General features: G+C 39.8%; 1 protein-coding gene across 1 annotated transcript in view; it reads left to right on the forward strand.

Annotated features, from left to right (window-relative positions):
* The first annotated feature begins 8,006 nt into the window (after positions 1-8,006).
* LOC130179492 (ephrin type-B receptor 1-B) overlaps positions 8,007-12,663 on the forward strand; it is a 159,857-nt gene continuing 155,200 nt past the window's right edge. Inside the window, exon 1 of the mRNA XM_056392505.1 lies at positions 8,007-8,037. Within this exon, the coding sequence (XP_056248480.1) occupies positions 8,022-8,037 (16 nt within the window). The 5' untranslated portion in view covers positions 8,007-8,021. The remainder of the gene's footprint in view (positions 8,038-12,663) is intronic.

The following is a 12,663-nucleotide window of genomic DNA, read 5'->3' on the forward strand; positions in this document are numbered from 1 at the left end:
TTATACTTAAAGTTCTGATTTCTTTTAATTGCTGATTTCCATGCTTTCCACCCAGTATTGCCCCAGACTGACCCTGAGATAAACAGTGGAATATGCAGACAGTTAAAGGATATGCCGTGGACACCAGAACATCTATAGCGTCAGTGCATGCTGTCCTGGAGGTTTAATACACTCTGATGGGATCCTGTAGGTGGTCAAACAACATTAGACTGTAGGGCGGAAGTGGAAGGAAAAAGAGTAAAAAAAAAAGAGAAAGTGATACATTTTAGAGTCTAAGATTTCTATGTCTCTCTGACGGATTTGCAACCATCAGTGGTTGCAATTTTTTGTCCAAGATGAGGCTAAGACGCAAGCTCATTAAAACAACAGCAAAACAAGCCTGGGCAGGAATGAATAGTATCCCTTGACCTGCGTACTTCCATAACTTTGCGTTTCAGGATTCTGTTCCTACTTGTCACCAACAGGGGTAGATGTTACCTTATCTGATTTAGGCACAGTCTTGGAGTGGATGGTTGTATTTTTGGATGGTTGACTCTTCACACATTCTGCTAAGCTTCACAGTGTTGGGATTTCTCAACTCTATAAAACACTTGGTTTTTGAAAGACTGGAGGAAAATATATCTGAACAGAGACTCACACAGGAACTCACCCACATACATATTCATAACAATTTTCAACACAATAATGACTATAACCCCTGACATTAAGAGAGGAGTGATTGGGAGTCTCTCTCTCAAGTGATGAGACCAAATTGTATTATTTTCGGGGTGACATTTCAGACCATTATCTGCCTCTATAACTTTAAAGTCCCAACACGTATAATCACAAAGATCTGGCCAGACCACATACACAAACAATACACATGACCTTTTTCCTTTGAGCTGGTGCAATTTGATGTCTGGTCCTGTCATGCACAGAGACTGCACACAACAAACTTCACTGTAGTCGTTCTGAGTCAGTACCACTGAGAGATATGGGGAGAAAATATGGATCTTAGCAACAACCCACGCATTCAGGTTTCAGGCAGCTTTTATTGTGAGTTCAAATTGTTCAACATTGTTAAAAAGATAAAAGATAAAATGTTATATTGTGATATTAAAACTGGAAATTAGAGACAACAATGAGAAAATAGCATGTTGTATGAGTCGGATGAAGAAACATAAATGAAAAACTAATTGCAAGGGGTAAACAAAGAAACACTTGATCGACTTGTTTGAATGGCAGACACATTTTAAAAGTAAATTTAAAGAAAATGATATACACAAATTGACAGGAAAATATATTTTCTATCGCTTCGAGTGAGGCAATGCTGATGACACAATAAATGATTATTTACTTCCCACACTAAAAAATGCATTAAAATTGATTTCTTAGTTGAAGAGTTTCCATGCAGTCGTCAACATCAGCAAACTGCATTGACTTTAACAAACAAGTATAAAGAAAGTCAAAACTGACCTCAAAGTTTGGACATCTTCCTGGAGCATCAGCCTCTTGGTTTCCTCCATTGTATGCAGCCATGTTCATCTGCAGTGGCATGTCTCCATCGCTGGGTGGCGCTGTGGCTTCATCACATAGCTGAGCACAGCAGTAAATCAAGTGCTGTGGTGCACCACAGGATGTGTTTTCACTCTGTACTGGGAAATGGCAAAGCTCTACCAACAGCCATTCCTTCCTCACGCTGTGCACACAAGGAAAAAAAAAAAAAAAGAAACACAAATATGTACTGTAATTAACACAAATGCTACAGTGTCAACACACTTTTCCAGCAGCTTGGACCGAATCCTAATGACACTTGATGAATCCAGCTGACATTTGAGCAACCCATGGGACTTTACCCATCTTCTATGACCTGAAACGATCCATAATGACCCCTGACCTCTGACCTTCTCAGTTGTTGTGTTGGTCCTGGAGTTCAGTTGGAAGTGACTGGAGCTCAGGACTATGCTATTATGAAGTGAAATGAGATACCACATGTGTTTCACTTTAGTTGTGCTTCATTATGACATATTTGCGAGAAGCAGATGCAAACAGTGAAGTGACGATAACATTTCATAATGTGAAAGTTTCTGCAATTAAAGAACCTTGGAAATGACTTGACCTCTGTGACGCTTAGTTATGCTTCTTGTGGTCTCTGTGGCGTACACAGCATTTGCAGTGAATTTCACGTCAGTTTCAAGGTAATTACAGGATTTATTATGTCTCTACAGAGTATGAGAAACTTTATTACAGTTAATTTGGAATTTGATATTCATCCTGCTGTCTTCATGCCTACCATTTAACCAGATAGAAGCCAACTTCCACTCCCTATTAATATAGTGTAGCACATTATATTTGATATTATATTCCAGAAAATGGCTGAAAATGTATATGACTTTGAAATAGTGTTCAACAACGTTTTAGCAAAGGGAGCTCAGCTGTATAAAGGCAGAGCTTATTTTGGGGTCTCTAGCTATGTCACAATTCTGTACCTCAGTACATACTAAATGTATTCAGTATGTTATGTATATAGATTATATAGATTACTGTTTTCACTGTTAGTATACAATGAATATGTACTGGAAATGATTATTTGTTTAGAAATTATTAGAACAGTCTCTTTCAACCTTACAAAAATGAGCACGTGATAAAGATGCTGTCACAGGGAAAGATTTAAACTTTTTAGGAATGGAAGAGCTGGGGGACTTCAACCCGAAGGCATTTTAAATCTAGTTTCTCATTCCACCTGTCTTGTGTCCTCACATGGGATGGGTAAGCCACACACACACACACACACACACACACACACACACACACACACACACACACACACACACACACACACACACACACACACACACACACACACACACACACACACACAATGTGCATATTCGACAGGTCATCCATCAAGCTCTCAATAAGCTGAGGATCTGGGGAGTGTGGTCTAAATGAGAAATCATTGACTAGGAAACTGTGTGGTAATGGGGTCTGCTTCTGATTGGATAAGGAGGTTGAACCAAGAGCAGAGACATGGCTGAGCCACCTGCATTTATGTGGTAGTAGTGTAGACTAAAAATGAGAGGGCAAAATGAGAAAGAGGAAAAGGGAAACGTAGGAAAGTGTTGTGAAAATGAGTGAAAGATGGGATTGGGAACTGTTAATTGCTTTTCTCACTTGTACTCATTGCTTTTAAACACATAAAACAAAACACTGATTGACAATTAGTAACGGTCAACAAGTCAATGCTGAGTGATAGTGTGTTTTGAAAGTGTGTACTACAATGATAATTACTGCCATAACACACATTCTTTTGACATTTAGCATTTGACATGGGCTTTGTTGCATTTTTGTGTGTGTATGAATATGTGTGTGTGTGTGTGTGTGTGTGTGTGTGTGTGTGTGTGTGTGTGTGTGTGTGTGTGTGTGTGTGTGTGTGTGTATGTGTGTGTGTGCGTGTGTGCCATATCACTGAGCCTGCAACAGGCCGATAATGCTCTGAGCATCACCTGGCACCAATGTTTATTGATCTGATGATGCATGCTGGGAGGAGAGATTGCTTTCAAAGGTCAATGTTAATATCAGAAGGTCATTGTGTTAACTCAGCGCTATTGTTTGTTTGCATGTGTGCTGGCTGCATAACTGTTGTGTAGATGTGTGCATGTGTTAAATGAGGTCATTATCTAAATAATAAATGTCCAAGTGCATTGTTGTCCCATGGCCAAGTATAATTTTACACGTTCAATCCTCCAAGCAAAAAGCTTTGAGCATGGCTGTTATGACGTTTATTGATGGCTTCTGCATCTTTTTATGAATCCTTTTGTTCTTTTCTCCTGTCAAAGTTATCATCATTTTGTGCACCATTGACACCACTTGTGTGTCTTTGTGTGTGTTTCTGAATGTATCGTATACAGACCGGGCATTTGTTTCTGACGTGTGCATTTTTGTCAATGTAGTATAATAGAAGCTAAGGTCCATCTTTTTAATTAGAATTTTGTGACCTTCTGGTTCAGAATAAAATCACAAATTGGAAAACCAAAAATTTAAAGACCAAAATGCAATCATAAACTACAACACTCAGCTGGCAGAGCAATTAATAAGAAGGGACTATGCAAAATCACAAAGCAAAACAAACAGAACTTTAATTAAACTGAGTTGGTCTCAGATAATGAAATTAATTTGATTTTAAGAGACAGGCACTCTGAGGATGCCGAGTAAAGCAGCTCCAACTTGAATTGTATGGACAGAATTGTTGGAATTTCTCTGCATTAATAAAAGATATTATTATAAACACTAATGAACTAAAATATATGAATATGAGTATTTAAAGTAGTAACTAAACTATACTAATATCTGAAGAAATAACTGTCAAAACCAAATCATGTATATTTTTTCTGAGAAGGCTTGTTAAATTTTTAAAGTACAATTTTTCATTGCTGTGTGCAGCACAACTGAAGTCACACATTTGTGGCATGAATTTAAGCAATAGGTGCCTCTAAACCTGTTCAAATCAAACCAAAACTACCTTTATCTGTATGTCTTGGAGCAAAATGAGGACATAAATACTTTAATTAGGAGGAACCAACCCTTACGGGTGCAATTCGCAAGATTTGGCAAGAATTTTAGTTTAAAATGTTCAAAGAAGGAACTAACACTATCAACAGTGTTATGACCAAGACCTATATCTACTGAAATTAGTAAACTAACCAGCTAGTCCCGAGTCCTGTGTTGTAATACCACTTTGTGACACTAGATGCTGTGTGAGTCAGGGTAGCGTCTAGTCTTCCCTTCAGACCCACGAAGAAGAAAAGCTTCTTCCAGAGCTTGAAGTAATGCTACTAGCACCACATTAAAAACAGAGATAGCTGAAGTTCTTGAAAGCGATCTTTATCTCCATCTCTAAGGACCGCTCCCGACAACAAACCATGTTCAACGGCAAAGAAAAGAAGCAAAACGCGAGTAAATCTCGGTGTGGCTTTCCACCGCTGGAGGCAGCTCTTGGCGAGTAAAGAGACGTGGTTTGATGCAGAACTGGCAACTTTACTTCTAGACTGGTGATCGAGGAACATCTAATGTTGGCTCTTAAGCGAAACGTATCATAAGTGCAACTAATGACAAACCGTACTGACAAACATTTCAAGTGGCAGAAATGTATGATATTGATGTTGTCGACAGGATCTCCGTCTCAGCGGTTTAGCAGAATTGAGCCTGTTCCTGTCAGCTGTTGCCCAGCTAGTTATTTAAGTAACTTCGAATACGCGTCGATCGGTTCACCGTACTGGAACCACTTTACATCACTGTTAAGATATCAGGCAGGATTTAAAGTTCACCAGGCCTTTACATCTCTGAGGAGATTTCAGCAAACATCTGTCTTTATCAGGACTTGAGGTACAGACACCTCTCCCCGCCTATCCTTCCAACACCAGAGAGTGTACAGACACAAGGAAGAGGGTCTAGGTGAGTAACATTCAAAAATTCACGTTTACAAGTAAGACAAAGAGACTGTTTGCATCTGGTATCTTTGTTCCAGAACCAGCGGCTTCAGGATCTGCTTCTTCCTCTCTGCCCCACTTGTCTATACCACTGTGATTATATCAGAGCCACAGTGTATACACATTCATACTGCGGATTCATAATAACGAATATTATACCACAGATGTACCACTGTCTATATTGGTTATGTGTTTTACAGTATGTCCATATGTGTCCTACTCATTACAGTAACACCATGAGGTATTATCCCTGCACGTAACAGATATTGTCCTTACTGTGATCCTTTGCACATCCCCTAATCAATACTTTTTGCACATCCTGTCCAGTAAGAGTTTGGTGGACAGTAGTAGTAGTATAGTATTATTTTTGTAGTATCTTTTTCATTGTTTTATTTATATAGATCAACTCTAAATGTTCACTTGCCTGTGGACAATAAAAATCTATTGTCAGACATTTTAATTAATCTATTACACTGTCACAGTTATGCTTTTGCATAACTTCACATGACTCCCATCCTATATCACCACATATGCACAGTTTTGGACCATTTTCTACAAACCCAAAAAGCAAAACACAGCACACAGTTTTGCACTTCATCCCTCTTTGGACAGACTCAAAATTTAAACAGTTGCATGCACATATTGTAATCAAGATTTTTTACAAAACTTAACCTAATTAAGAACGGCCCCCAGAGCAATTTGCCAGCAGAGTATGACAGGATTCATATTCCTATTTCAAAAGTAAGATGGTCATTTAAGGTAAAACCTAAATATTTGTAACTGTCTGAGTACGACAAAAGAACTGAACCAATATGAAACACAGTAAGTTTAAGTATCACCTTTTCTCTTTGATACATTATTTCTATTTATCTTTGTTGACATTCACTACACCAGTCATGTACAATATTTACTTTGAAGATCCTGCTCAGTGTCTGCCAGAAGAACTACAATAACACCTGCTGCTTAACTTCAGCCAACCTATGTTAGTTATTACTTTGCACACATGCAACTGGGATTCAATCGAGAGCTTTCACAGCTTTATAAAATTTCCTACCAAAGCCAGATCTCAGTAGTTTGAGGGTAAAGAGTTCATGATTTACATTATCAAAAGACTTCTGAAATCTACAAAGCAACAAAAATTCTAGCATGAATGACTGTGTAAGATTTGAAGTCAGCACAAAGAAGTTTTCCCGCTTTAGCAGGTAAATCTGAAAACAGTTCTTTAGTATCAAACTCTACTCCTACATCATTCTGCCCATTGACGGTTTAACATTCAAGTTAGCTAACAACAGATTTACCTATGGGTACAAGTAAAGTAACCTAACTTAACCTAATGTATTTTAGAGTAGAGGGGGGCCTTACTAGGGGTAAGTAATTAGGTTAAACCACAGGCCAGTTTTTACAGCATTGTCCAATGGGGGAGAGCTATTCATTTGTTTAAGAATAACTGTTTGTTTTAGTGTTGTATGTGACGCCAGATGTCATTTTTCCTGATTGTAAATAAGGACTAACAGATACAGAGGCTTACTATGTTATTTGTCAAAGAATGAGTCAAATATAATGTATGCAAATGTAGCTTTTATGTTCCACCATGAGACTGGAGATGTAAATGACATGCTGTCCACACAACATAAAAAACTTTATGGCTGAATGAAAGATGTGGTTGTTATTCGAGACCCACAACCTGCTATTTGCTGAACACTGATATAGTCTGTTGACATCATGAAGGAAAGCACTCTAAATACATTAACAGTTTTTTGATAGTAGTTTCAGCCTTGACATCTTATGGAGCTTTTGTGTTCACAGATTTGTTGTATGTCTTTAACAATGTGTATGTAGTAATGTAAGATACTTATTGGGGGAGTCAGACCAGGAAACGTGGTGTCATCTTCATGGTGTCATCTGTTACCAATAAAAAGAAGTCGGTGTGTTTTTGTGCTTGAACTTGTTAAATGTTAAATCCTGTAGTTTAGGAAAGCTTTGTGAATTTTCAAAATGAATCAGATGGGAGCTGTAAAATACCTTTCCCTGCTATTTATTCATATTTTGTTTAAAACTTCAACACGTTTTCATACAGTTTGTTGAGTTAATGCATCACAATTTTAGCAATTTCTCGTATCCACTGAGCCACATTGAGTAATACAGTACTTTTTAATATATTTTGATAAAAATACAAATAAAGAAGGTTGAAATATGATGCAGGATTTCTTGGGAGAAAATGAGCCATCCTTTTTCTCTCGAAATGCAAAAACAACATTAAGCATTTATTACATTTTGGTCCCAAAAATGTTTTCATGGGCTATGTATGAATTTGAGTTGCAGGCTATGGTTACATGTTGCTATCTGTAGAGAGGTGTTTTGGGGAATCCTGTTCTTAGACTAAACTCACTAACTAACTAACTGTATAAATAACTGTATGGGTTGTGCGAAGGTGGGAATGGAGTTTAAACTATGAACTACATGTATGCTTCTATTTTTCAGGCATGTGGGCCAATACAGGTTAGTGCTGCCTTTCACAGCCCAAGGCAGTACAGACCAGCTTTGCACTCGAGGATGGACTCAAGAGGAGGTATTGTCACTCTGTTAACTTTCCAGACCAAAACATACTTAAAGATAATTGTCCAGCAAATACTCATACAAAGTGGCCTTTTCTCTGACCAAACTTTACAGTTTTTGTCCCACTCATGGTGTGGTTGTTTCTTAATTTTCTGGTGTGTATTTACTATTAGAGCCTCTTGGGGCTGCTCTTGTGCCTTTGGACTTCTAGTCTTTCAGTCTTGTTGACAGAATATGGCAAAGGAATTTGGGCATAAATATTAGTGACACATATTTCTGAATTTGAATCATTTATATTTGATCTTGAATTGCTAAACTTGAATAATTGCATTAATAAAATTCATTTTTATCACACAATTTGAATTTTGCGTCTTTGAACTTGAATTATTGCATTGAAAAACTGAATCTGATGAGCAAATCCCAGCCTCACTGGTCAAAAATATGAAAAGGAGTTCAGTGAATCTGCACTTGTTTGCTCTTCCTCAACAAATGGATGTGTGTTTTTGAATTACAAGAACTGAATTTCAATTGTGAGAACTTGTGGAAGAACTTGTGGAAGTATATAGAGATTTGAATTTTCAGTCTCAAATGATGCTATTCAGATTCAGTTTTCAATGCAGTTACTCAAGTTAAAGGAGCAATGTGGGAGCATTTTAGTTTAAAACATTCCAAAATTAACTAAGGTTATCAACAATGTGATATGTGAAGAAATAACAATATGTGAAGTGATGACTTAACGTCAAAGATGTTTGTCTATTGTATAGCAGAGGTATCTACTGAAGTTACCATGCTAACCAGCTATTTCTGTCTCATCCCGTCTTGTAATACCACTTTGTGCCTCAAGAAGCGATATGAGCGTCATGATGCTGCTACTCCAGCTGCTCTGCCTCTCCCTCATGTTAATCAACCTCTCATGACTCGTCGATTCAGTTTTTTAATATGATTACACCAGTTGAGCAATTCTAATTCAAATATAAATGATTCAAATACTGCCGAGAAGATCCTATTGTCATTATTGTTACCGGTTTTCAGACCATCCACACCATCTACATCCCCTGGTATTGCTTAGATGGTGGACATTTCAGTTAACCAGTGAGTTCATCTGTCAGAAGGTTCCCTCATCCTCTGCGTTCAAGCCAGACTCAAGTGCAACACTCTTTGTATTGAAATGCAGCACTGGAGTTTCATTTGCTGGGTTTTGCAGAGGTCAGCCTATGACAGGGGATCAGTGTATGGCAGACAGAGGGCAGATTGATTTGACCTCGGTTTTTCTCTCTCTCTCCACCGCCAGATGTTTATCCCATTTAGCGTGACGGACTCAGGGATGTGCACTGTTTTGTGTGCGCCTTCTGTCCATACGTGCCTCTACGAAGGACCGGCCCTTGCTGAGGTTGATAGATTGCACTGAACTATCTGTCACAGGCCAGGGAGGAGAGAAAAAGACAGGTCGGAGGAGACGGAGGGGTGCATTTTGATGGTGTCCCTGTGAAACAAACAACTAGACGAGAACGAGTGGGATAGGCTGTCACTGGGAGCTGACGTAAAGTGATGAGCTGTCAGGCTAGTTTTGTTTTTCCTCATTAACACGTCCACCTCCTAAATGTTGCTTTTGTAGCCAGAAAACTACTTTATGAAACTCTCCAGTCGACTAGACCATGATAACGTGTTCTGGGATACAAAAAACAATTTACCATGTGTCAAATGTTGTTGTTGTCAAGGCGCCTCTTTTGAGGGAGGTGGGAAAGGTTGATGCATAATTTGAAAGGTGTATTACACCAGAGAGGGATGAGGCCACATGGTTAATAGGAAACTTTCTTAAATGCTGCAAGTGAAACAGAGTAGGTGAGTGAATGAGAACCCTATTAACCTCTGTGATTAGAGATCCCTAATCACGAGCAAATGAATACATCCTAATCACGATAGCCATCAAGACAAATAATTAATTAGTGAGTTGTCATAGGGTTGGTGCATGATATTGGATGTTGTTTGGGTTTGCGTGTTTTTGTGTGTTTTTCACACTGGCTTGGTGACACCTTTTGAGAGATGGATTGGGTCGCTTGCTGCTGGAACATTGTCTGCAACAGAAAACCCTATGGCAGCTGACAGAGCATGGGGGTGACTGAGTAGAGGGATGCACCAATTTATTATCCATCTTTCTGTGTTTGAGTCAGCCACACCGCACATGCACGTTCAAGTGCGCATACATGCATACACACACACACACACACACACACACACACACAGACGCTAGAGAGTAAACACAAGCAGGAACAGAGCCTCTTGCACATGAACCCGGAGTCAATCTCTGTCTCTCTGACACACACACATGCACTCATGCACTTGACAAAAAGCAAGCTATAATGAAGCTCTTACTCATTCAATGCTGAGCAGAATCTCCCCATTGTGTTGTTGTGATTAATGGTAACTAAAGAGCTGGAATCTTGAACAAAATGAATGTGAGCTAACGACTTATTAATCAAATTGCGATACTTAAAACAAATAATGGTTTCACTGCATCTCTGCGAGGAGAAATGGAGTGTAATCCCTCTTCCCTCCCTCACTTACCCACACAAACACATAAACATTTATCGGGTCTTTTCTGTACGTGTGCACAGCTACAGATGCTTCTTTTGGTGTGTTGCTGTGTGTCACAGAAGTGCAATGAATGTCTCTGAAGTGTCTGTGTGCGGATAGCAAGGGACAGGTACCATCAGTCTTGGCATCATTGGCAGATTAATGAGAGTGCTGTATTTAGCTCCTGCCCTCTCTCCCTGCCTGACCTACTGTCAAACAGTCGTTCTACTCTTGAAACTCAAAAAAAACCCATCTTGTTTCTTGTATGAGTTTTTACCAAAAGCATAACGCTAACCTTCAAACTTTTTATAAGCTCTGGTTAAATGCAACTGGCTGGTACAGAGTGAGATTTTTTTTTTTTTTTTTTTTCTCTTTCACATCTACATTTTTGTTCCACTGTAGAAAATCAGTTTGTTTGTACTTTGCTGTATAAGTCCAAAGAGGTTGGCATGTGCCTGTGTAGCCTGTAAAAATACATTTTGAGGCAAACTCAACCAAACTCATGCATCCCCCCACAATGAACCTATTTTCCATCATGTCTCTTGAGTTGTGACCCAGAAAGTACAACAGTGGCTGGGACTCACTAGTGAGTCCTGACCCTCTATTTGGGGAACACTGGTCCAGAGCACATCTGTATTCAGCCCGAGCTCTGTACTCATATTGTCAATGGCCTGGCCTGCACCCAGACTTGTGACGATGGATGAGGCGAAAGCCCAGCGTAATAACCATTCTATCCCCCCAGGGTGGGTGTAGCACTACACTGCTCTGTCACCTGGTTCCCTGCGCTGTCTCCATATTGACTTAGGCATTTCATTTTCATGCATTCATATTCATCACCAGACAAACCTTCCCAGCTTCCGCGCTCTCTTGGAAAACTCTCTTTTTCCCATATTACTGTTTCGTTATAATCATCCACCTCCTTCTAGTGCGTATGTCTGCTTGTCCCCGACAATACCTCTCATACGCACTCCTGTATCGCAAATCTAAATAATGAGTGTGCATCCCAGTAAAGTCTGCACTTGTGTATGGAGGCAAATCTCTGTTGTTCTCAATGTTGTTGTCAGTGTACAGAATGAGCTACACACCATTTTGTATTTCCTGCCGGACTCCATCAAAAAAAAACAGAACAACTGTGATTTTTTTTTCCAGTAACCAAACAGGAATTAGGAAACAGGAGACAGAGAGGAGAAATGTAAAGGTCATGGCACATTGGTCATGGAGAGGCCGATGCTGGCTGGATGTTTACAGGTCAAAATCACTATAAATTTAGGGTCAGCTCACAGAATCCAGAGAATGGAAAAACATTTAATCAATCACAAGTCCCAGAGTACCCACTTGGCAAGGTTGCATTTTTATTTTGTTTTGAATCTGGTCTTGAATGACAAAGGGAGAAATGGAGGAATGAAGAAAAGAAAATAGATCTGGGATGCTGCACTTGTAGGCTTAACCACACAGAAAAAAAGAAAATCAGGCCACAGAGAGAATGAGAGGCTCTCTACAATGTGTTTGGACTCAGTATTGGTATTGGGCTGAGGCTCTTGAGCTGAAGTAGGCAAGTGCTTGTGTGGCTTTGTGTGGATCATTATCAGAGTGTTGTGTGGGTGAGCGACTGCACACACATTTGTGTTATTGTATGCGTGTGTTTGTCTATGCGTGCATTGTAAGGCAGGATGTGCTAAAGCAGCAGCACCATTGTCCCTGCAACCCCTCATACTCTTCCTTCCTTCCTCTCTCTCGCCCCCCCCCCACCCCCCTGGGGTGTGGACAGCAAACAGGGACAGATTGCTCTGTGCTGCTCCTGTATTTGGAGATGACCTGTGCAGTCATAGGTGATGATGACTGGCCTGGTGACAAATAAGGCCAGGTGGCTATGAGAGGCCTACAAACCAGCCAGCACCAGGGGCCACGCTGTGCTGCGCCATGTCAAACTATAGCGCCACTCCTCACCACACCATTAAAAATGACAAATGCTCTCATCAACTGCTTTCCCAAGTTAGCAACCGCTGCCTGATGCTCCTGAACCACTGTGTCTGCCCCAGTTCATCTGCTGGCCTTTGCCACAATT

This window comes from Seriola aureovittata, chromosome 12 (genome assembly GCF_021018895.1).
Source record: "Seriola aureovittata isolate HTS-2021-v1 ecotype China chromosome 12, ASM2101889v1, whole genome shotgun sequence".
Taxonomy (NCBI): domain Eukaryota; kingdom Metazoa; phylum Chordata; class Actinopteri; order Carangiformes; family Carangidae; genus Seriola; species Seriola aureovittata.